The 26,350-nt window shown below is 28.7% G+C and overlaps 3 protein-coding genes across 3 annotated transcripts; all 3 read left to right on the top strand.

The window, feature by feature from the left end:
* Positions 1-2,448: 2,448 nt before the first annotated feature.
* Positions 2,449-4,211, top strand: LOC110601148 (non-functional NADPH-dependent codeinone reductase 2). Its single transcript, XM_021738184.2, has 4 exons — positions 2,449-2,926; positions 3,032-3,275; positions 3,364-3,543; positions 3,857-4,211. The coding sequence occupies exons 1-4, from the start codon at positions 2,610-2,612 to the stop codon at positions 4,100-4,102; spliced, it is 987 nt and encodes a 328-aa protein (XP_021593876.1). The 5' UTR covers positions 2,449-2,609; the 3' UTR covers positions 4,103-4,211.
* Positions 4,212-10,965: 6,754 nt separating this feature from the next.
* Positions 10,966-12,410, top strand: LOC110601062 (non-functional NADPH-dependent codeinone reductase 2). The gene is made up of 4 exons (XM_021738057.2): positions 10,966-11,369; positions 11,475-11,718; positions 11,798-11,977; positions 12,061-12,410. Exons 1-4 carry the CDS (start codon positions 11,053-11,055, stop codon positions 12,304-12,306), a joined length of 987 nt encoding a protein of 328 aa, XP_021593749.1. The 5' UTR covers positions 10,966-11,052; the 3' UTR covers positions 12,307-12,410.
* A 10,066-nt stretch (positions 12,411-22,476) lies between these two features.
* LOC110600881 (serine/threonine-protein kinase BRI1-like 2) lies at positions 22,477-26,350 on the top strand. The gene has a single exon (XM_021737791.2). The coding sequence runs from the start codon at positions 22,680-22,682 to the stop codon at positions 26,085-26,087; it is 3,408 nt and encodes a 1,135-aa protein (XP_021593483.1). The 5' UTR covers positions 22,477-22,679; the 3' UTR covers positions 26,088-26,350.

Genomic DNA, 26,350 nt, shown 5'->3' with positions numbered 1-26,350 from the left:
GATTCGTCTAAATATTTATATTAATTAATATTTTATAAATTTAGAATTATATTTATTTTAATTATGTTTTTCAAAAAAATAATAATATTTAAAATTATAAATTATTAAAAAAATATAATAATTTATAATTTATTTATTTAGATTTTTCACTCTAATAAAAAATATATGAGTCGTAAATATAACGGAGTAAATATTTAAGATAATATTATATTTTGCTTTGCCCATTGAGAGGAGCCACTCTACCCAATTGAAGAGAATGTCTTTGTCCAATGAGAAAATGACATCTTACCTATCGTAGAAAGGGACATCGTGTTATATTAAACTATTCCTAAAAAAGATGATTAATAATAATTAATAATTGAGTTTATTTTTAAGTTTAGTTTCTTTGCGTTATTTGATGAAAGTTATTTGTTTTTACTTTATTTATATTGTTTTAATTAATATCTTTTAAATATTCTTGCAATGTGAACTCTTTTTATTTTCACGGTATTTATATTATTAATAATTAATAATTCATGACAATAAAAATATTATAAAAATATCTTATCAACTTTCGAATCACACTCAAATTCAAACTCAAACACAAACTTTTTAAATAATTTATTTAAATAAAATTTAAATTTAATGAAATATAATTTAATTTCAATCTAATATTGAATTTGAAATCATATTGGAATCTGTATAAAATTTTGAGTCAATTTAAGCATTTTAAATTTAAGCTCCGTAGATTTACGCCCCTAATTTTTCGGAATGGACAGAAAATCAACTCGTGTCAGAGCTTCATAATTCATAGGAGTGAATAAAAAATGCTTGAGATCCATTAAGAATTGTCTGCGGTCAGTGCTTTCTGCATCGCTTTCGGTGACCCTTAAAAAACATTTAATTTACCTGCAGAATTGTGCCATGTCCACAATTAAATATTATTTTTTAATTCTTAAATAAAAAAAAATCAGATCAAACGTATCTTCTCCACGTGATAAGATTTTTATTTTATTTAAAAAAAAATTAATTGGATTTAAATGAAAATACAGCTGTGCAAAAGGAGGATTTTTGGAGCTGTTGAGCCTTGGAATGCTCACTATTGGTGGTCTTGATATTTTGAGGCAAGTGGGGCCAAACGTAACGGTTCTTGCGTTGTTATTCCGTGTCCCGTGCTTCTTTATGTAATTAGAGCATTCATACAATTACATCACATCGAATTCCTCGAGTGGATTTTTTTTATAATAAAAAATTTTGGATTCGAAACTTAATTACGAATTATTAATTATAAATCACTTTTAAAATTTAAACACAAATATTTTATCTCTAAATAAATTTAAATTATTAAAATTTTAAATTTATATTATATATATAATGAGAATTTTAAATTTATTAAATTTTTTTATTTTTAATGACAATTTAGATCCGTTTCGTTATTATTATAGGATGCATTCATTTTCTTGAAATGATATTCGAAGAAGATGTAAATAATCTTTTGACTTATAAATTTATTTTTCTTTTTTATATTATTAATTGTATGTCACTTTTTTACAATAATAATTTATTAATAGATAATAGAGTAATATAAATAAATGGTATATTAGAAAAAATAAAATAAAATAATTTTTTTAATTATATTTTTATTTAATGTGAAAAATACAAATAATTTTAATGTGAAATTTATTTTTATGAATTGTTAGATTTTTTAATAAAAAGTTACTTATTCTAATCCATAAGAATAAATTTACTTTTATCTCCACAAGATTTAAGAAAATATAATTAATATAGATAAATAAATTTAAATAAATAAAATTTTATTTAATTTTATAGTAAACCATCGACTTAAAGATTTGATTTAAATAAATAATATTTTATTTAATTTTATTAATTAAATATACAAGCGTAAATTTTTTTTTAATTTAACTTATTTTAAATTATATATGTAAATGCTTTATAAATATCCATGGGTTTTAGTATAATTTAATTTTATTTTTTTAAGATAATTTTATTTTATTTTAAAAATATTAAATCAAATATTTATATGAGATTTATATAAAATAAATAAAATAGTGTATAATTTAAATATAAATATTTAATTTCACAATTATTATTATTATTTTTCTGGTATTAAATCAAGCGGACTTCCAAATATTTTTCGTTGTCGAAAGCTATAGGCCTTTTGCTGGACAAGTGAAGAGTCCGTTGACTGGTCGTGCTGAAGATTTGAAGAATATTCAAATTAAGCGGACGCCGGACGGCAATCATTCTTGGCGAACGACTTTGACTTTCTTTTCTTTTTTGAACAGCGACTTTGACTGTCTTGCTTTAATTTATCTGCCACCCTAAATCAGTTGCATTTGTTAAAACCACGAAATTGAAATTTAATTTGTCTTGCGATTTTAACAACTATGATGATAATGATATTGTTGTATAGCGACAGCGGATAAGAGCATTAGGGCGTGGAAGAAGAAGGTGTTAGGGAAATTAAAATGACAATTAATTTTCTTTATTTATTGCAACTTTATATTATAATTCGAATTAAATTAATATATTGAGAATTTTTGGTTTTATATAAGTACACAAGCAAAAGAAAAGAAGCCAGTAGGCGTCAGGAGACTAGGCCAGAGAAAATGGGGAGCATTCCAAAGGCGAAACTTGGTTCAACTGACAAAACCATTCCTCTCGTAGGTTTTGGAACAGCTGAATTCCCTTTTGGTGCTTCATCTGAGACCATGAAAGACTCCATTCTCCATGCAATAAAACTGGGCTATCGCCACTTTGATTCTGCTGCTCTTTACCAATCTGAGCAACCCCTCGCCGAAGCAATATCAGAGGCCTTGCAGCTTGGCCTTGTAAAGTCCAGGGATGAGCTCTTCATCACTTCCAAGCTTTGGTGCAGTGACGCTCATCATGACTGTGTCCTCCCTGCATTACGTAAAACGCTCAAGTAATAATCACCAATCTAGCAATTCTTCCTCCTCCTCCTCCTTCTTCTTTTAGAAATATCAAGTTTATGTTATATGTGCGACTAAGGTTTTTGATTTTTTTGCAGGAATCTTAAGTTGGATTACCTCGACCTGTACCTGATTCACTGGCCTGTGAGCGTGAAGCCAGGCGAATATGAGCTGCCTGTGAAGAAGAATGACCTTGTTCCATTTGATGCCAAGTCTGTATGGGAAGCTATGGAAGAGTGTCTAAAGCTTGGCCTCACAAAATCCATTGGAGTCAGCAACTTTTCGTGCAAGAAGCTTGAGACCTTGTTAGCTACTGCAAATATTCCTCCTGCTGTCAATCAAGTGAGTGATTTTCTTTTTGTTCTTCACTGTATTTATTATTTGACTTGAAAAACAAATCAAAGATTTATGGATGATTTTGTTGGTGAAGGTGGAAATGAACCCACTTTGGCAGCAAAAAAAGCTGAGAGACTTCTGCGGGAGAAAGGGTATACATGTGAGTGTGTACTCTCCTTTAGGAGGCAAAGGAACTCTGTGGGGTACAAACCTAGTCTTGGACTGTAAGGTGCTAAAAGAGATTGCTGATGCCAAAGCAAAATCTATTGCTCAGGTACAAAATTTTTATGCTTGTTTTTGTATTTGTAAATTTATTCTTTTAAAAGTAGCAAAATGGGTTTCTAGAGAAAGATTTTGAATTAGAAATATCTAAAACTTTTATCTTATTATAAATTCTACAAAACATACGTTCATATGATTTTGAATTATATTATAAATTTTTCTCCCACAAAGAAAAGATCAAAGGGCAAAATCCATCAACACAATTAAAGCCTAAAAGATTGTTGTGAGCTTTTCTTTATCAAATTATATTAGGAATTCAAAAAACAAAAAAATCGAAAACCTAAGTAAACTGACTGAATATGAAGGTGTGCTTGAGATGGGCGTATGAGCAAGAGGTAAGTGTGCTAGTGAAGAGCTTCAACAAGGAGAGGATGAAAGAAAATGTTGACATATTTGATTGGAAACTGAGTCAAGAAGAACTACACAAGATCAGTCAACTTCCACAGCGTAAAGGGTTTCCAGGTCTTGAATTCATCTCCCACGAAGGTCCTTACAAAACTGTTGAAGAGCTTTGGGATGAAGAGATTGATTTATCTTCAGACAATATTTAGCCAAATTATTATTTTTCGGAATTATCTTTTTTGCTTAATGTTAAATCTATCTCAAGGAACTTCCAGTTACTGGCCAAATAAGTGAATAAATAAATATTTTTTTTTTCCATTGTTTAAGTTTTTCTGTTGATCCGATGAAAAACAAATCAGTAACACTATCTCCTCCTGTTCTTTTTGATTGGTGGGGGAAGATGTACATGATTTGTTTGGAATATGCAACAATGTCTCGTTTACGTCATTTTGCTTCTGTTTCTGTACAAGATGAAAATTATACAGAGTTTCCATTGTCTGGCCTCTTGGTGAAAATCTACGTACAGCCTTTTATGATGAAAATAATAAATATTTTTTATCTATTAAAATGAAAAATATTTAACAATTATTTAATATACATTTAACCAGTTCCAACATAATAACGTTAATCTAATAAAACTGAAACATTACAGTAATTAAGAGTGCATTTAGTTATAAAAAATATTTTTTTTTGTTTTTTATCTTCAATTTTACTTAATATATATTATTTTATTCTCCATAAAAATTAGAAAGTATGTTCATGAATAATATTGAAAATTATTTTCAATTTGAAAAATAAAAATATATTTAAATTCTTCATTATTTTTTATAATAATTTTCACTTTAATTTTTATATTAATTTAAAATAAAGAAAAAAATTATATATATTTAAATATATATATATATAATTATTAAAAATTATATTTAATTTATATAAAATCTATTCGTACTCGAGAATTAATTTTAATCTCCTGTTTTTTTTTCCCTAAATTTGTATTCTACTGTTATTTCATTTAATAATATTGTATAAACATAGTACCTAGATATAAGTATGTATTTAAATTAATTGCATAAAAATTTCAATATTTATGTACTTTTAGATTTTAATTTAAACATTTTAATTTTTAGATTTATTGTTTCAATCTTTTAAATAAATCGTAATTGTGGCCAAATTTAAATTTAAGATACGAAATTGCAATTTTATACCTATGACATGCCATGCGAAATGTTTTCCTATTTTTTAATCTAAATTAAAACCGGTATTCTGCTGTGATTTTTACTCTAACTATTATCATTAACTCTAACTGTTATAATTAATGATACTATTAATGGGATTACATCGCTTTTAAAATAGTAAAAATAAAATATTATAAAAAATGCACTTCGAGTCTTAGTCTGGTGGAAAGTGCATCTTTGTAGGTTTGAGAGGTCTAAGATTCGACTCTCCCAACCCCTATTTCAAAAAAAAAAAAATATTATAAAAAATAAATAAATGGTGTACAATAATTTTAAGTGGTTCACTTTTAATTTTAAACTATGTTCACAAACCAAAATTTAAATAATTTTTTATTTTTATAAATAGTAGGTATAAAAAAGGATTACAAGTGAGATCTATCCAAAACTAATGGTACTTAAATTGTTTTTTAAAAATCTAAAATATTTTTTTCACTTTTCAAATAAACTATCCCCTCTCAAAATTATAAGTTTTGAAGAAAAAAAAGCACTCAAAGCTCTCCAATTATTGAAACTCTTCAAATGATGCTTTTTGATGCCTTGTGCTCTTATGTAGGCAAAAATATCGTCCAACCATTTAATGCAAAATAAGAGGAGATTTTTTCTATTTGGTGAAAGTTTGATGCCTTGTGCTCTTACCTAGGCAAAAATATCGCCCAACCATTTAATGCAAAATCAAGGGGAGATATTTGGAGAAAGAGATGGCCATGGTTTTTGATTTGTGGTTGAAATTTTTCCTTTTTTTTCATTTTTAATTGATAATCATTAGTGTAGCCCTTCATATTGGAGGGACTCACCTAACAATTCTCCCCTCCCAACTATATAGAGGGCTCTACCATTCCAGCCGCTAGTCGATAGTACTCAAACTTTTTCCTTAGTAAAATTTTAGTTATTATGTCTGATCCATTTTCTTCTGTATGAATCTTTTCAAGCAGTAGTTGTGTAACGATCCGAAATCGGACCGCTACCTGCACTAAGATCCAAATCGACTTAAAGTCGTTGGGACCCGTAGCAAGCCTACTATACATCCTGTGTACCTGATAAAATCTCATACATGATCATACATTTGCATAAAAATTTTAAACTTTTCATACACCAAACTTGACCTGTGCATGCATCATAACTGTAAACATAAAACCCTATACTAGAGCTCTCATCAAATGCTCTAGTTGGGTCCACATTTCATATATCAAGCTTGGTTCATTAGATAATATCATTAAAAACATTACATACAGATCATGTACAAAAGGGATTACCACTACTGTAGGGTCAAGCACAATACTAATCCATAAAACATCACTCTACTTTACATTACGTTATATCATTTTACATTACATATCAACTACTAATCTATTATATATACATAGCCTTTACCCTTGCTGACTTCTTGAGCTATCTCTGACCCTATAACCTGGGGGTTAGGGGAAATGGGTGAGCTATTAAAGCCCAGAAAGCATAACAGTAAAAACGGTTAATTAAATATATGCTTTCATGAAATGCGTCACAACACAAACAATTCACATCACGGATGAACTGACCCAAAAATCCCTTTATTCTGTGCCCGGCCCTCGGTGGAGCTCCTCAGGACTTCTATTACATAACATAAGTTGTGTGCCAGGGGCGTAGTACAGGCCACACCTGGTCTTTCCTGTACTCTGTACCAGGGGCGTAGAATGGCAGCCCTAGTCTTTCATTACATAACATAACATCTAGAGGGCTAATGGGTCGTCCTGTTGTCCATCCACATCAACAACAAATAATGCAATGCAGCATATTCGTGAAATCTAATGCAAACAGCTTAATACATATCATGATGCATGAACATACTTAAAAGTTTGATTACTTTGAAAAATAAAAGAAGTTATGTTCTACTCACCTCTGGGCTCTGGCTGACTCTGAACTAACTCTGAAGCAGCTATCTCACTGCTGATCATCTCGGTTCCTCAGGTCCGATCCTACACAGGTGGACTCAAATGAGGGACCAAACGACTCTATAAAAACTCTAAACATCTCCCCAAAAACCCCCTAAAACATCATCAAAACATGCATAGAAAACTAAAAAAGGAAGGCTGGACAGGGGACTTTCGATGGCAGGTTCGGCAGCCGAAGATCCCTACAGATCCGAAAGTCAGGCACTTTCGGGGGCAGGGTTCGGCAGCCGAAAATCTTTCCAGATCCGAAAGTCACTAACCTTTGGAGTCAGCAACTTTTCGTGCAAGAAGCTTGAGACCTTGTTAGCTACTGCAAATATTCCTCCTGCTGTCAATCAAGTGAGTGATTTTCTTTTTGTTCTTCACTGTATTTATTATTTGACTTGAAAAACAAATCAAAGATTTATGGATGATTTTGTTGGTGAAGGTGGAAATGAACCCACTTTGGCAGCAAAAAAAGCTGAGAGACTTCTGCGGGAGAAAGGGTATACATGTGAGTGTGTACTCTCCTTTAGGAGGCAAAGGAACTCTGTGGGGTACAAACCTAGTCTTGGACTGTAAGGTGCTCAAAGAGATTGCTGATGCCAAAGCAAAATCTATTGCTCAGGTACAAAATTTTTATACTTGTTTTTGTATTTGTAAATTTATTCTTTTAAAAGTAGCAAAATGGGTTTCTAGAGAAAGATTAATTAAAAAATAATAATTAATATAATAAATATTTTTTATCTATTAAAATGAAAAATATTTAACAATTGTTTAATATACATTTAACCAGTTCCAACATAATAACGTTAATCTAATAAAACTGAAACATTATTTAGTTACAAAAAATATTTTTTGTTTTTTATCTTGATTTTTTCCTAATATATATTATTTTATTCTCCATAAAAATTAGAAAGTATGTTCATGAATAATATAGAAAATTATTTTTAATTTGAAAATAAAAATATATTTAAATTATCATTATTTTTTATAAAAAATATATTTATTTTTATAATAATTTTATTTTAACTTTTATATTAATTTAAAATAAAGAAAAAAATTATATTATATATATATATAATTATTAAAAATTATATTTAATTTATATAAAATCTATTCGTACTCGAGAATTTTGCGTTTTTTATTTTAAAAAAATCGTAATTAGTTTCATAACCTGACGCAGAATTTATTGAACAATCGCATTTAAGCCGTTGAAGATGAGTTGCCTATGTTAATTAGGTTAACATTTCCAGTACAATGGCAAAAAAAATAAATTAATTTCTAATAATTTTATTTTTTAAAAAAAATGATATAATAAGTATAATAATTGAATTAATTTTAATCTACTGTTTTTTTTCTAAATTTGTATTCTACTGTTAATTCATTTAATAATATTGTATAAACATAGTACCTAGATATAAGAATGTATTTAAATTAATTGCATAAAAATTTCAATATTTATGTACTTTTAGATTTTAATTTAAACATTTTAATTTTTAGATTTATTGTTTCAATCTTTTAAATAAATCGTAATTGTGGCCAAATTTAAATTTAAGATACAAAATTGCAATTTTATGCCTATGGCATACCATGCGAAATGTTTTCCTATTTTTTAATTTAAATTAAAACTGGTATTCTGCGGTGATTTTTACTCTAACTGTTATAATTAATGATGCCATTGGTGGTATAACATCGCTTTTGAAATAATAAAAATAAAATATTATAAAAAAGTAAATAAATATTATATAATAATTTTAAGTATTCACTTTTAATTTTAAATTAGTTCACGAGTTGAAATTTAAATAATTTTTTTATTATAAAAATAATAAATACAAATAAGATCTATTCAAAAATAATCACTCAAATAATTTTTTAAAAATTTAAAACATTTTTTTCACTAATTTTATCACTTTCCAAATAAACTATTTCTCTTTCAAAACTATAAGTTTTGAAAAAAAACAAACACTCAAAGCTCTCCAAATTATTGAAGCTCTTCAACCGATGCATTTTTATGTCTTGTGCTATTACCTAGGCAAAAATATTCCCTAAGCATTTAAGGCAACATTCAGAGGAGATTTTTTCCATTTGATGAAAGAGGTGGCCCGTTAATGATTTTTTATTTGTGGTTGAAATTTTTTCTTTTATTTTTATTTTTAATTGATAATCATTTAGTGTGCGTTCTTCATGTTGGAGGACTCACCTAATAATTCTCTCCCTCTTGACTACATGGAGGGACTTTACCATTCCAGCTGCTAATTGACGGTGCGCAAACTTTTTCTTTAGTAGAATCTTAATTATGATGTCTTATCCATTTTCTTTTGTATGGATTTGTATGGATCTTTTCAAGGAGTAATTATTTTATCGCCAATACACTTCTAACTCAATGATATTTCACGTCAATATATTTCGATTTTGAATGAAAGGAGGCATTCTTCCCGATGTGAATAACACTAAAACTATTATAAAATAATTGATATTTTTTCTGCTAGAGTCCAAGTTCATTTAAAAACTTTTTATCCATAGCAACTCTTTACATGCTTTACTTGCTGCAATAAATTCTACTTCAGTAGTGGAAAGAGCAATACACTTTTGTAATCTTGATTGCCATGACACAGCTCCCCTGCAAATGTAAGCAAATATTCTGATGTAGACTTTCTCGAGTCAACATCATCGTCCATATCTGCATTCGCGTAGCCAACTAACACTAGTAGAGGATTGTCTGACTCTTTCAGATCTCCTTTGTGGGATTGGAGAAGTTACAGAGACTGGTGGTTGCACATGATTGACATCCTCATCGTCCGATTCAATCATCTTCAATGGGAGCAGTATCTATTTCAAGTTGATCTTTTTGAATTCCATCTCCATGAACGTCTTATAGTTCAGGACGTGTTCCCAAGGGTTCTCCATGCCATCACACGCGGCTATTGTTGGCATCATGAATTTTTTGGGATGGTTTCTTGTTATACCCATCTCACGAATAGAGATGAGATTGGTAACAGGGGTTGCTATTGTCTCGTGCCCCTAGCTCTGCTAGTAGTTGCTCCTTCAACCTCTCCAGCTTTTGATCTACATCTACCTCTTCTCTCCTTGGCCTTTTCTCCATGTCATAGTTTCTCTCGAACTCTTTACTTTCTGACCTTTCTGCTGACTCAGAAGAATAGCTTTCAGCTCTATCGTTCTAAGTCAGCAGAAAGGTCAAAAAGGTCACGATGGAGCTGAAAGTTATTCTTCTGAGTCGGCAGAAAAGTCAGAAAATGAAGAGTTGGAGAGAAACTACCACCTAGAGAAAAGGCCAATGAGAGAAGATAGTATAATATAGATCAAAAGATAGAGAGGCTGAAGGAGCCAACTACTAGTAGAGCTAGGGGCACGAGACAATGGTAGCCCCTACTACCAATCTCATCGAGATGGGTATAACAAGAAACCATTCTCCAAAAATTCATGATGCCAACAATATTTATTTTTTAAATTATAATTAAATTAATTTATCATAAGGCAAATTCTAAGATTTAATTTTAGAGGAGGAGATAATTTATTCAATATACGAGTTTAAAGGGTATAAAATAACTATTAATTTATCAAATCCAATAAAAAAATAAATATTAGTATTAGATTATAATAATTAATAGTTTAATAAACGAGAGTAAAATTTTATTTTTAAGATAGTATAATGTTAAAAATTATGTCTATTCATGATAAAATTTTAGGAGTAATAGAATAAAATTTTATTTTTAAATAAAAACAATAATAAAAATAATATCTTTTCACAATATAAATTTTAAAAGTAACGGGTAAAATTTTATTTTTAAGTGTGGGATTAAAATTATATATAATTATTGAGATATTTTTTAGGTCCAGCCCTGCTCCACTGTGTAACAAGAAGAAAATTCGCACGTACAATGATTGCATCGTGAATATAAATGGACATGCAGAGAAAAGAAACTCGCAGGAGAGAAGCTTTAGTTATTCGGAAAAAAAAAAAAAAAAAAGAGAGTAGCTTAAGGCTAAGAGAAAATGGAGAGCATTCCACGATCCGTCCTTCTTTCAAGTGGCAAAACCATTCCTCTTTTAGGTTATGGAACAGCTGAGTACCCTTTTGGTGCTTCATCTGAGACCATGAAAGACTCCATTCTCCATGCGATAAAACTGGGCTATCGCCACTTTGATTCTGCTGCTCTTTACCAATCTGAGCAACCCCTCGGCGAAGCAATATCAGATGCCTTGCAGCTTGGCCTTGTAAAGTCCAGGGATGAGCTCTTCATCACTTCCAAGCTTTGGTGCTGTGACTCTCATCATGACTCTGTCCTCCCTGCATTACGTAAAACGCTCAAGTAATTATCACCAGTCCAGCAATTCTTCCTCCTCCTCCTCCTTCTTCTTTTAGAAATATCAAGTTTATGTTATATGTGCTACTAAGGTTTTTGATTTTTATGCAGGAATCTTAGTTTGGATTACCTCGACCTGTACCTGATTCACTTTCCTGTGAGCTTGAAGTCAGACGAATATGAGCTGCCTGTCAAGAAAAAAGACCTTGTTCCATTTGATGTCAAATCTGTATGGGAAGGTATGGAAGAGTGTCTAAAGCTTGGCCTCACAAAATCCATTGGAGTCAGCAACTTCTCGTGCAAGAAGCTTGAGACACTGTTAGCTACTGCAAAGATTCCACCTGCTGTTAATCAAGTCAGTGAGTTTCTTTATGTTCTTGATTGCTGTGGTTATTTGACTAAGAATATATTAATGGATGATTTTGTTGGCGAAGGTGGAGATGAACCCACTTTGGCAGCAAAAGAAGCTGAGAGACTTCTGCGAGCAAAAGGGTATCCATATCAGTGCTTACTCTCCCCTAGGAGCCACAGGAACCCTATGGGGTACAAACCTAGTCTTGGACTGTAAGGTGCTCAAAGAGATTGCTGAGGCTAAAGGAAAAACTACAGCCCAGGTACAAAATCTTTTATACTTTTAATTAAAAAAAAAAAAAAAACTAATTAGCAAACTGTCGCTAGCTAATTATTGAATATGAAGGTGTGCTTGACATGGGCTTATGAGCAAGGAGTAAGTGTGCTAGTGAAGAGCTTCAACAAGGAGAGGATGAAAGAAAATTTTAGCATATTTGATTTGGAACTAAGTGAAGATGATTTACAGAAGATCAATGAACTTCCCCAGCGCAAAGGATTTCCAGCTCTCGAATTCATCTCCGACGATGGTCCTTACAAAACTACTGAAGAGCTTTGGGATGAAGAGATTGATTTATCTTCAGTTAATGTTTAGCCAGATAATAATTATTGGGAATTATCTTTAATGTTTAATTATGTATTGTATCTCAAGGAACTCCCAATTAGTGGCAAAATAAATGTATTCTCCCTTTGTTTTAATCTTCAGGCCTCTTTGTTTTGATCTCAAGGAACTCCCAATCATTGAATTAACAGTTAAATGAAAATAACACATAAAATTAAATAAATGATAAAAAAAAGTGATAACAATAGTGAAAATTTAACTATTAAGTACTAAATTTATAAATTTATAACAAATAAAAAAATGTAAAAAAATACAATTAATTATTGTCAACCGCTAAATATCAATAAATAATAACCGCTTTTAAATATCAGTGTGAACAAAAGAATGACGTGCATTAGAGCCGGTCATAAAGTACGCACGTGATCGATGATCAATCATAATAAGACGTACTGAAACAGTCAGAACATTTTTGTCATTTTATATTTGAGTTTAAATATTTAAATTTTGAATTAGTTTATTTAGCATTTGCACTTTGACTATTATTTTAGTTAATTTTTAAAATTAAAATTTGAAAGCCAATCCAATTTAATTATGCACACACAATTTCAATAATTATAAATTATATTTTATTAGTAAATATATATATATATATATAAGATAATTAAAAATAATATATTTATTATAAAGTTTTTATAATTATTATTATAAAATAAAATTAATCTTTAAATTATTATTATTTTAAAAATTAAATATATTAATTAATTATAGTTATAAATAAATATTATTCTTGTATATAAAATTAATTTATATTTAAAAATATTAAAAAATTATATATGTTACGCTACTTAAATTTTTATATTTTAATTTTAAAAATTTATTAAAATTATATTTAAATATAAATATTAAATATTTTTTTAAAAAATTTAAATATTTAAATTAAAATATAAAATATAAAATATAAATATTTAAATAATATATTTAAATATTTAAATAATATAAATTAAAATTTAAATATTTAAATTAAAATATAAAATATAAATATTTAAATATTTAAATTAAACTTCGTCATCCTCCAATAAAAATTTAACGTTTTTCTACTGTGCCAGCAATAAAGATGGCTGCTATGAAATATTTTCAGTAATAAAAATTAAAAGTAAAATTGATAAAGTAAAAAAAAATAAAAAAAAGAAAAATGAAAGGGAAAGAAAATACGGAACACCTCTTTATCTTCATTTTCAGACTAAAATAAAGATACAGTAAAATTCGGTGGCAGATATATTACTATTTATGAACAGTTAAAAATAAAAACAGTAAAAGAATGCGGCAGATAAACTATTTATCTACAGTAAAAAGTAATAGATAAATTACTATTTATGAATAGTAAAGTCGCGTGAATATTGAAATATTTAAATAATATAAATTTAAATTTAAATATTTAAATTAAAATATAAAATTAATTTATATTTAAAAATAATTTATTTTTTTAAACTTAACTAGTTTATTTATAAAATTTTGCCCAAAATATTTTAATAATATATAAAAATTTGAGATTTACATCAAAATATTTATATTTAAATTTTTGTAAGTAGCACATATATAAAAATACTCCTAATTTATAAATAATATTTTAATATTTTAATGTATTGAAAAATAAATTATAAAATGACTTGATTATATATATATATAGTTGATCATTTGAATAACTAAAAAAAATGAAATTCATGAAATAAAATTTTTAAAACTAATGTTATATATAAAATTAATTTTAAAAATAAATTAATTACACTCATTGCTTATATATTTTAAAAGAATTAATCTTATATATTTTAAAACTACTATAGTAACTTAAAGTATAATTAGATAAATATAAATATTATAAAACTTATTAAATATAGAATGACAAAAAAAATCAAATAATTTACATTATTTTATATTATTAAAAGATAAAGTAAATATACACATTCATATATGAGGGATTTTAAGAGGGGTGGGGGTCGATGCCTTCCAGTTGCCGATTTTTAGAAGGGTGGGGGTCATGCCTTCTGCATCTTAGATAGTGACTAAGTAATAGATTTTTTATAAAATTAAAAAATAAATAATAATATTTTTAAAAATTATAATTATTAAATAATATGAATGATAATTTAAATTTATCCCTCATATTTGTATTGACATGAATTTAATATAAATACAATAGAAAGCGATACAAATACATAATGCGATTAATAAATTATGTTAAAAATTTAAATATTAATATAGCTCTCTTATTAAATATTTTATATAAAAATTTAATCGTATTGAGTTAATATGATACGATACAATTTATCCAATTTAATATGATACGAATAAATTTATTATCATGTTTGACACAATAACTCTATTATCACGATTCAATATTATTTAATATTTTAAAATACTATATTAATACATATTTATTTTTCATATTCATAAATTTAATAATATATTAAATTACAAGTTGTTAAAAATGAGATTTTAATATTTAACAAATTAATATTTTAAAAAATTATAAAATATTATAATATTATATAAATACAGATATTAAATAATTTTTAATAAATAAAATATAAAAAATTAATATTTATATTAGATAATATATTTTTTAATAATATAACTGTAAGTCAGTGGATTAAAATGATTTGATGGATTATAGTTCCATATGTAACACAATGTGTCGTAAACGTATTAAATTAGATTAGCAAATCAATACATAACACAATATAAGTACTACGTGTCATAAATGAATCGATAATAATATAAATAAACTCAATTTTAATTCTTAATTTTACTGATGTGGTATTTATAATTATCATTTCAATTAAATAGTAAAATATTTAATAAATAAAATTAGTTAATAAATTTTTAAAATGTTAAGAATAGTAAAATATTTAATAAATAAATTTTTAAAAAATTTTAAAATGTTATAATATATTTTTAAAGTTAAGAGAATAATTAATAAATTTTTTTATAATATAAGTATTAAATTGTAAATTTTTTTAAAAGTTGATAAGAATGTTACGTGGATGCCTTTTTCTCATATTTTTGTTTGTAGATTTTTTTAAAGGTAGATAAGGATGCTATGTGGATGCCTTTGTCTCAAATTTTTGTTTTCTTAACTGAGTTAACTTTCTAGTTGATATAAAGTTGAAGTGCCACTCAAATTCAAGCATCAATGAAAATGAGTCAGCCAAGCCCCACTCACAAATGATCCTGCCCCACCTCCGTCTTGTTTCCACGCGTTCACTTAATTATTAATCCGCAAAAGTAGGGTAAATGATAATATGTAAAATAGTAGCCTCTTAATTAACCTTACAAAAAAACAAGACAGAAAAAAGAACAGAGAGAGCCAAGAAAAGAAGAGGCCAAGAGTGTTTTTATGGTTTGGGCGGCTGCCTTTTGGCAGCGGTGACAGTGTTTTGCTTGTTGAGTTGTAATGAAGACAAAGAAGCAAATAAGAGGAGAAGACGAAGAAGGATCCATGCAGGATGGGGAGAAACCATGGGAGCAGCAGAGAGAAAAGAGGAGAAGAAGAAAATGGCATAAGAAGAACAATGTTGTTTTGGTGTATGGCTTGTACTTGCTGATAAGGAAAGACAATAAATTATCTTAAAAATTGATAATAATCCTAATAAATTTAAAAATTGATATCTTGTTATTCAATTAAAAATTAAAAATACTAAGTTTTTATGTTAGGTAAAAACTCATTAATTAATTCTTTAATTTTAAAAATATATTAAAATACTTTTAATATTTTAAAAAATTTATTATTTAGTCATTCAATTAATTTTATTATTTAATTTTTATAATTTTAAAATATTTATTAATTAATCTCTTAAAATTTTAAAACATTTATTAATTAATTTTTCTATATAAAAAATATTTCAGATTTTTTATAATATTTAATATAATATTTAATAGTTAAAATTAATAAAAAATTCACCAATATATTTTTTAAAATATTAAAAAAATTTAATATTTTTTAAATTAAAAAATTAAATAGTGAAATTTTTTTATTATAAAAATGAAATAGTAATTTTATTTAAAAATTTAAATTATTATTATAATTAAATATAAAATTTTCATCAAATATTCAATAAATCCAAGTCTAAATCAAAATTAAACTTTTAAATGGATTTGATAAATTATTTTTAATTTGAAGCAAATTCTTATTACTCCCACTTAGAATAATGCTTCAACCGACAGACTAAAAAGCAATGCTGACGTTTGTTCTTTAAATAGCAGAAAACTCCAACAATAATTCAGTACTTATTTTTGGATACACATCACCTAAATAATCATGGACAAGACAGCTCAATGACTTCCCTGTGCTTTGCTTGTTACCTTAGATTTTTCGATTTATTTTTTGAATAAAAGAATTTATATTATTTTATAAAATAAAAATTTTATAATTTATCAAAATAAATTCTTTTATTTTAAATACAAAAATTAAATTAAATTTTTATAAAATTTTATTTTAAATAAGAGGTATAAATTAGTGTTATATAAATAAATAAATATTATTTCCCACCTCTCAAATCAAAGAATATCTAATAGTACATGTACTAACAATTGGGAGGATTTGTAAAGATATCGCATGAAATAATTGGTACTTATTCAAAAGATTTAAAATTTTCTTGAACAAATTAACCCTAAATCTTTCTTAGTAAGTCCAAATGTTCCATATCTTAATAAAATAATATATTTTATAATAAAAATATTACTTTTCTCTAATTTTAAAATTATTTCTTATTTGTTATTAAATAAAATCTAAAACATAAAAATAAAAGTTCAAGTACTCAATCAAACAAAAACCTGTAATTCAATATCCACACTCAAACATATCATCACCCATTTTAACAAATTATCATTAACAAATCCATAAAATCAATTATTTTTTAAAATGTGAATTTTATTAAAAGTAACTTAATTGATTTAAAAATTAATAATTTACTTCCTTTCTATTAAAAAAATAATTTTGATTTTCTGAGAATAAGAAAAAAAATCAATTAAAGTCTAAACTAAAGTAGATTTATTTTATTATAAAAATAAAATAAAATTTTACAGATATTACATTTTTATTATAAATTTATATAAAATAATACCTATTTTCAAAGTAATTATTTTGTGAAAAATATACAAAATTAATGAAAATTAAAGTTTCAAATATATAAGAATATTTTTATATGAGTTAATATTTTTATATGAGTTAATATTTTTTTTAAAATGGGAATTGAGGATCGGTGGAGTAAAACTTGAGATATCAGATTTACTAGATATACTTTCCACCGAATTATGTTTGTGAGTGTTATTGAGTTAATATATTAAAATTTACCTATAAATAACATTATTATTAAATAAAAATAATATTTTATTCTATTATTTATGAAAAGCCATTATTATTTTATATTTTAAAATGTTAATATTTTTTATTTTTTTAAAAAACTCATATATTATTTTTATTAATTTAGTAATTTTGATAAAATAATTAATTTACATAAATATATATTTTTTTATATAAATTTAGAAAATCTATAACACAAATATTATGTATTTCAATTTTTAAAATTTTTAAAAATAATATTATATTTTATATATATTTAAAATTATTTTAATTTTCCGTTAACATCATGTATAAAAATCTAAATTTACTGAATTCTTCTATATCTTAGGTTTTCCCGTTTCTGTAATCTGATTTGTATTTTTCATTATTTCTGTTATTTTTCTTTTTTTCTTTTATATTATTTTCTTCCTTTTTCTATCACTTTTATTTTCTTTTTTTTTTCCATTTCATCTATTTTCTCACTTTTTTTTTATCGTTTGCTATTTTTATATTTTCTCTCATTTTATATACTTTTTTCTTTTTTTTTTTCTTTCATGCTTTCATCATATTTTTGAAATATCATTTTCTCAATCATTATATTGTTTTCCTAATGATTATCCAACATAAAATAAAACATATTTATAATAAGAAAATAGTTTTATATCAAAAAAAATTAATCTATGGAAATAATAAAAAAATTTATTGTATTAAAAAATACTGTTTTTAAATTTATTATTTTAAAATGAAACAAATAGATTTTTTAAAATTTACGGACTTTTAAAAGTCTTAGGTAAAATTTTCTCCAGAGTGTTAAGAGCAGATGGCCCAATCCAGGAAGGGAAAGAACAAATGGCTAACTCTACATACACAAACCAAAAGCCCAGAAAGATTATTATGAGCTGCTTTCTGAGATTCTGTAATTGAATCAGGGTTGCCTGAGATGGGCTTTTGAGCAACGCAACCCTCTGCCTTTTTTTTTTTTTTTACAACAATTATATTTCAAAGTTACAAAATAATTTTGAAAAAAAGGTTTCAAAATAATAGCTCGAATTGGAGATTTTCCAATTTCAAACCACATCAATCTTAAAATATGAATTCATCTGTAGTAAATAAAAATTATAATAATTTTAAATTATTTTCAAACTATTATCTTAATATATTAAATAATAATTTTATAATTACAGTTAAAATATCGATATTTAAATCTTAAAATATCGTTATGGACGAAAGATGCAAGTAAAGTCACAATTCTTCAGATAAACCAAGCTCATAAGGGATTTATTTTAATGTGACGGTTTAACTTGAAGCTAGTAAACCCACAAAATTCAACCACACGTCCATGCATGGCAAATCTACTCCAGCAAGAAAAGGTCAATGAACGCCAAGCTGTGAATACTTTCATTTCTTGAAATAACTCACATTAATTTGATTTCTGTGCGAATCTTCACACACAGGAGAGGAATTGGAGTTGGCATAGAGGGGGAGAGAGAGAGGAAAGGGAATGCATGTTTTGAGGTGACTACCAATCATTTGGATTCTGCATAAAAATCTCATTAGTGGGAAGTGATGTAAAAGTGTCGGGTCCCCTTTGGCGTGCCATGAACGACAATCTGGTCTTCCTAGTTCTCGCCTCTTCTATGCTATTTACAACCTTTTCAGCATTAAAAGTCACGCCCCATTTCTGTAAAAGAAACCTAAAACAAAACCCTAAATTATGGAAATATTATTCCACGATCCAATATCAATTCTAATCGGTAGCTAGCCCTTTTGACTGTTTAGCAGTTCTCTAATTTTTAGTATTCATGCACACATTTACAATAGCTTAAAATGCTTACATCTAGTAGTCAACTTTTAGCCACTTTTGCCTAGTTTATATCATCAAGATATTGGGCTTTCTATAAGAAAATCTTGGTAGGACCAGCTGAATAATATGTTTATGAGCACGCAGTTCAAACTTTGAAATAATTTATTTTTCTTGCATATTATTAAGCTAGTTAGGTTAAAATTTTCATGAAGTGTGGCAGCCCAAGTACTCGATGATTAGAATAATTTTACGTGTGAGGATTAACAGTAAATCATCAAAGGATTAGACGTTCGAACTAAATTGATTTGAATTGAGCCCATGCGTGTGCATTAGGCAAGGGAAACAAGCTTGCTTCTTTCTATGATCAAAAGGCAAGCTAGGTAAAATGGTTAACTCCACAATAAAAAAAATGAACTCTATAAAGTTTCATTTATGGCGTTTTTTAGTTTTTTGAAAGGAATGAATTTGCAAATTATATTATATGAAATAAAAAGTTTTAGTAAGGAGTGGAAGTAATTAAAAAAGAGATATCATAAGCATTTCGAAATGGGTATGTATAAAAGGGTATCATATTGATCTCTTGAAAAAAAAAGAAAAGAAAAGAAAAGAAAAGAAAAGAAAAGCTTATCCTCTAAAGAGCAAAATGGCCATCTCTCTCTCATGGACCCATCAATGGTAATTATGAAATTGAGCACTAATAATAAACCTAATAATGACAAAACTTTTGCTAACGGTCAAAAAATGCAATCCTAAATAATCATGACAAATAATGAAGCTCAGGTCTCTTCTAGTTCTAGCTACTTGGTCTTGGGTGTGCCTGTGATTCTCTTAGTTTGCAGTGCAGAGAAAGAAAGAAAGAAATTAAGCTGGAGGAAGGAGTTGAAGAAATTTGTGATTGCCTTTTTCCTTTACTTTAAAAAAAAAAAAAAAAACTTTTGGTGGTGAAGTTGGACTGTGCACTCACAGATAATAATGATCGTCGGCCTGCTGGGACTCTCACTTACCCTAAAATTAAGATAAATGTCTCAACAACTATATGATTGATTGATATTGACCCTTTTATTAGTGTTGTTAATCTCCAGATTTATTGCTTTTACCTTAGGCTTTAGGCTACAAAGTTAATCAGAATATATATCTTTAAAATTTGCTTTAAAAAAAACATATATTTGACTTGTATTCTTAAGGATGTAAAAAAAGAAATTTGATTTTTCATAAATTATAAAACTTGATACTGCATAAAACTTTTTTTTTTCTTCAAAGGTGTTGAAACCTAGTTAATTAGAGGGAAATATTGAGAATATTAAAAAATAAAAGAAAATCCCAACATCAGTTAGCTAGAGTCATTATTGCCTGCAGACGAGGTTTTGGTAAGTGGAAGTCTAGATGTAAATTATGTTATACTCCAATTGGAATTTTTTTATATATAAAAAAAACTAGGGATTGGTCCAATAAGAGAAAATAATTTACTTAAATATTACTCAAGTGTGGTATAATATGCTAACTCATGATTGAAATAGAGAGGTGGATTTTTTTTTTTTTATATGGATAGGAATAAAAACAAATATTTTCAGCGATATTTTTTTTAAAAATATAATTTATTTTCTATTATTTAGTGGTAATATTAAAGATAAAGAATCTATTGAATTTATATATAACAGTGCTAATAAAACATTTTAAATTAAAAAAAAAACTTCTGTTTACTTAAAGAAACACTTTTTTTTAAAGAAATAAACTAATTTTATTAGAAAGTCTTCTATTAATTAATTTTTTAAAGTATTTCAAATGTAAGATATGTGAAAAAATATTTTTATAAAAAATGCATTTTATGAAATAACCAACGTTTAATAAATATGAATTTATATATTAGTTGGAGTTAGTACAAAGTTTTGTTGTGTATTTTTTTCCTTAGAAAGATATACTTATCAAATTGAAAATTTTTTTCTTGTTGTAAAATAAGACCAAATTTTAATATATCATATAAATTTTAAAAAATATAACAATTTAATATCGATGAATTTATAAATTTAAAATTTCATTTCGATCTATTGAAGAGAAAATATTAAAAGGAAAATAAATTTTAATTCACTTCTATTTTCTCTTTAAATTAAAGAAAAATAAGAGGAAAATAATTTTAAAATTACAGATTTATCTCCATATTTGCTATATTTCCTTTTTTATTTAGTGTTAAAATTATAATTTCTATATAAAACAGCTTTCCTTTCAATATTTTCTTAAAAAAACACATTAATAAAAGTTTGCTTGCTTTCCTAAACATTGCTTTCTTATTTTTATTTTCCTCCATTCATTTTTTCTTCCACCTATTTAAACATAAAAAAAAAATGAAAGTTTTTTTTTTTATCAATACTTTGTTCATAATATTTAATAAGGTTTATAAGACAATATAAGAAAATTTTTAAAAAATTTAAAGACTCAAATAAATAAATCAAATTAATCTAAATTAAATAAGATTAAATCAAATTAAATCAACCAAACAATCAGATAAAATTTATTAACTATATCGATTGCTCCATTAAAAAAATCGTCCTCTAAGATTTCTTGACTAGGAATAGAGAAACGATAAAATATTTTATTTAATCTCCAGATTAAATATATATATGTATATATTCAATTTGTCAATGATTCTGATTGAATTTATGTAAGATTTATTATAATTAATGAATATATTTTATATCAAAATCTATACACAGCCTCCATCGAATAAAAAGAAGTGGAGAAAAAATATTAAATAAAGAAGAGGCAATGATTATGGTCCAGATGGTTATCTGAATTCTGAAATGTAAAGTCACCTACACAACACTGTATCTACCAGCAAACATTCTCTCACGCTTCACTGACTCTCGGATCAAACACTTGTGTTCTGTTTTTTGCCACCTCACCCTTTTGACCAATTATCAAATTCCCATTCTCCCCTCTCTCTCTCTGTCTTGTGTAATATTCTAAAATATAAAAAATATTATCAGTAGTTCAGAAGCTTTTTCACTCCGACATAATATGAAATTCAATGGTTAAAAATCAATTACTTGCTTGGGCAGTGAAAATTCCATATTCTCTTCTCCTGTTAATTATCCCCACTTTCCCTCCTGCTGTCCTTCGTAATAGATATAAAAAAAAAGAAGAAGAAATTCCTTTTGAAAAAGCTCTTCTTCTCTTTGTAATCTTTGCAACATCACCAAATTCTCATCATATTCACCACTATCTCTTTCTCCTCTCAGTTCTCTCTATTGCTTCCATCTTCTTTCTTCAATGGAGAGCAGACCAGTTCAGCATTTCCATCATCTTTTACTTTCACTTCTTCTCTTTGCTGTATTGGCTTCGGTTTCTACAGCCGAGCAAGGCGTTGGTACTTCGATTAAGACCGATGCTGCTGGCTTATTTTTGTTCAAGAAGCTGATCCAAAAGGACCCAAATGGAGTTTTGTCTGGTTGGCAGCTTAATAGGAGTCCATGTGCCTGGTATGGAGTCACTTGCTCTCTTGGAAGAGTCACTCAGCTTGATCTTTCTGGGAGTAATCTTGTCGGGTTTATATCTTTTGATCCTTTAACTTCTCTTGATATGTTATCTTCCTTAAAATTATCTTCAAATCTGTTTACTGTAAATTCAACTTCTCTGCTTCATCTCCCATATGCCCTGCAATATCTAGAGTTATCTTCTGCTGGACTTGTAGGTGTGGTTCCCCAGAATTTTTTCTCGCAGAACCCGAATCTAGTTTACGTGAATCTTTCTCATAATAATTTAACAGGTTTTTTACCCGATGATCTCTTGTCCAACTCTGATAAACTACAGAACCTTGACCTTTCCTACAACAATTTTACAGGGTCGATTTCGGGTCTGAAAATTGACAACTCTTGCAACTCCTTGTCGCAACTTGATCTATCTGGAAACCATTTAATGGATTACATTCCTGCATCACTTGCAAATTGTACAAATCTAAAGACATTGAATTTGTCCACCAATATGCTTACAGGAGAGATCCCAAGATCTTTTGGTGAACTCAGCAGCTTACAGAGATTGGATATCTCCCATAACCATCTCACAGGTTGGATCCCTTCTGAGTTGGCAAATGCGTGTGGTTCACTTCTGGAACTTAAGCTTTCTTTCAACAACATTTCAGGATCTATACCTGGAACTTTCTCTTCTTGTTCTTTTCTGCAACTTCTTGATTTGTCCAACAATAATATCTCAGGTCCTTTTCCAGATACTGTCCTTCAAAATCTTAATTCATTAGAGGTGTTGCTGCTGAGTTTCAACCTCATTTCTGGATCATTTCCTGCTTCCATTTCATACTGCAAAAATTTAAGAATTGTGGATTTTAGTTCCAATAGATTTTCTGGTTCTATCCCGCCAGACATATGTCCAGGTGCAGCTTCTCTTGAGGAGCTCAGAATGCCAGATAATCTCATAACCGGACAAATCCCTGCTCAATTATCACAATGTTCCAAGCTAAAGACTCTTGATTTTAGTATAAACTTCCTCAACGGTTCCATCCCTCATGAGCTTGGGAAGCTTGAGAATCTTGAGCAGCTTATAGCTTGGTATAATGGCTTAGAAGGGAGAATTCCACCAGAATTGGGGAAATGCACAAACCTCAAAGATCTCATTCTCAATAACAATCACCTTACTGGTGAAATTCCTGTTGAATTATTCAGTTGCAGCAATCTTGAGTGGATATCTCTCACAAGCAATAGGATCTCAGGAAAAATCCCAAAGGAATTTGGCCTTTTGTCACGGTTAGCTGTTCTTCAGCTTGGAAATAACACCTTGAGTGGAGAGATACCAAATGAGCTTGGAAACTGCAACAGCTTGGTTTGGTTAGACCTGGGCAGCAATAGGCTTACTGGTGAAATTCCGCCTAGACTTGGCCGGCAGCCTGGAGCGAAAACACCAGGAGTAATTCCGTCCGGGAACACTTTGGTGTTTGTAAGAAATGTGGGTAATTCATGTGAAGGAGTTGGAGGTTTATTGGAATTTGCTGGTATCAGACCAGAAAGATTTATGCTGGTCCCAACACTGAAGACTTGTGATTTCACAAGATTGTATACAGGGCCAGTCCTGAGCCTTTTTACACAATACCAAACACTGGAGTATCTGGATCTTTCAAACAACCAGCTTCGAGGGAAGATCCCAGATGAAATGGGGGAAATGATAGCTTTGCAGGTTCTTGTGTTAGCTCACAACCAGCTATCAGGAGAGATTCCTCCATCGCTTGGTCAGCTCAAGAATTTGGGAGTTTTTGATGCATCACATAACAGATTACAAGGCCAAATTCCTGATTCATTTTCCAACTTGTCTTTCTTGGTGCAAATTGATCTGTCCTATAATGATTTAACAGGGGAAATTCCACAGAGAGGGCAACTAAGTACACTTCCTGCTTCACAGTATTCACACAATCCCGGACTTTGTGGGGTTCCATTGCCGGATTGCCACGGCGGGAATGGCCAAGCAACATCAAGTCCGACAACGGATGGTGACAGAGGAGGCCGGAAGAAATCAGCCGCATCAGGGGCTAATAGCATTGTTTTAGGAATCCTTATTTCCGTCGCATCTCTATGCATTTTAATTGTGTGGGCTGTAGCAATGCGAGTGAAGCACAAGGAAGCAGAGGAAGTGAAGATGCTTAATAGCTTGCAGGCATCCCATGCAGCCACAACATGGAAGATTGATAAAGAGAAGGAGCCACTGAGCATCAACGTAGCTACTTTCCAGAGACAGCTAAGGAAGCTCAAGTTCTCCCAACTCATTGAGGCTACAAATGGCTTCTCTCAAGCAAGTCTTATTGGCTGTGGTGGGTTCGGAGAGGTGTTCAAAGCCACATTGAAGGATGGCTCAAGTGTTGCAATCAAGAAGCTCATAAGATTAAGCTGCCAGGGTGATCGAGAATTCATGGCTGAAATGGAAACTCTAGGGAAGATAAAGCATAAGAACCTTGTCCCTCTGCTGGGCTACTGCAAGATTGGTGAAGAGAGACTACTCGTATATGAGTTCATGGAATTTGGAAGCCTAGATGAAATGCTCCATGGAAAAGTGAGGACGAGAGACAGGCGAATTCTAACTTGGGATGAAAGGAAAAAGATTGCAAGAGGCGCAGCCAAGGGACTCTGTTTTCTACACCACAATTGCATCCCACACATCATTCACCGAGACATGAAATCAAGCAATGTGCTCCTGGACCATGAATTGGAAGCAAGAGTTTCAGATTTTGGAATGGCAAGGCTCATAAACGCACTCGACACTCACCTCAGCGTAAGCACACTGGCTGGAACACCTGGCTATGTCCCCCCGGAGTACTACCAAAGCTTCAGGTGCACTGCAAAAGGAGATGTGTATTCATTTGGGGTTGTTCTGTTGGAACTCCTGACAGGAAAGCGCCCAACAGATAAGGATGATTTTGGAGACACAAACTTAGTGGGTTGGGTGAAAATGAAGGTAAGTGAAGGGAAACAAATGGAAGTGATAGACCCAGAATTGCTCTCTGTCACTAAAGTAACTGATGAAGCTGAAGCAGAAGAAGTTAAAGAAATGGTTAGGTACTTGGAGATCACATTGCAATGTGTTGATGATTTCCCTTCAAAAAGGCCAAACATGTTGCAAGTGGTGGCCATGTTAAGAGAGCTGATGCCTGGATCAGCCAATGGAAGCAGCAACAGCGGTTGAAGAAAGTGTAAGAAGATGAGGTTGTCCATGATTTTTATGCTAAGTTTTTAAGAGCTCTCCTGTATCTAAATTGCAATTTTTTTTTTTCTTTTTTCATTTTTGCTTTGTTGATCAGTTCCTAACAGCAAATTAAGCAATGAGTACGTTCAAGAGTTTCTCCGAAATTAAGCAATGTTTCAGGAATATAGCTCTTTATTACTATTGTTGTATAACTTTCTGAAATGTACATATGAGCACATTGATTCTCTCGTATTTTTTCTTAA

The sequence above is a fragment of the Manihot esculenta genome, chromosome 15 (genome assembly GCF_001659605.2).
Source record: "Manihot esculenta cultivar AM560-2 chromosome 15, M.esculenta_v8, whole genome shotgun sequence".
Lineage (NCBI taxonomy): Eukaryota > Viridiplantae > Streptophyta > Magnoliopsida > Malpighiales > Euphorbiaceae > Manihot > Manihot esculenta.
This window is presented reverse-complemented; position numbering and strand designations above follow the sequence as displayed.

Bases quoted from the DNA above. Each gene is read 5' to 3' on its own strand.
- LOC110601148 (XM_021738184.2), top strand. From the start codon at position 2,610: ATGGGGAGCATTCCAAAGGCGAAACTTGGTTCAACTGACAAAACCATT. The intron at 2,927-3,031 runs GTAATAATCACC...ATTTTTTTGCAG, and splicing joins GCATTACGTAAAACGCTCAA to GAATCTTAAGTTGGATTACC. The intron at 3,544-3,856 runs GTACAAAATTTT...CTGAATATGAAG, and splicing joins AAGCAAAATCTATTGCTCAG to GTGTGCTTGAGATGGGCGTA.
- LOC110601062 (XM_021738057.2), top strand. From the start codon at position 11,053: ATGGAGAGCATTCCACGATCCGTCCTTCTTTCAAGTGGCAAAACCATT. The intron at 11,719-11,797 runs GTCAGTGAGTTT...TTGTTGGCGAAG, and splicing joins TTCCACCTGCTGTTAATCAA to GTGGAGATGAACCCACTTTG. The intron at 11,978-12,060 runs GTACAAAATCTT...TTGAATATGAAG, and splicing joins AAGGAAAAACTACAGCCCAG to GTGTGCTTGACATGGGCTTA.
- LOC110600881 (XM_021737791.2), top strand. From the start codon at position 22,680: ATGGAGAGCAGACCAGTTCAGCATTTCCATCATCTTTTACTTTCACTT.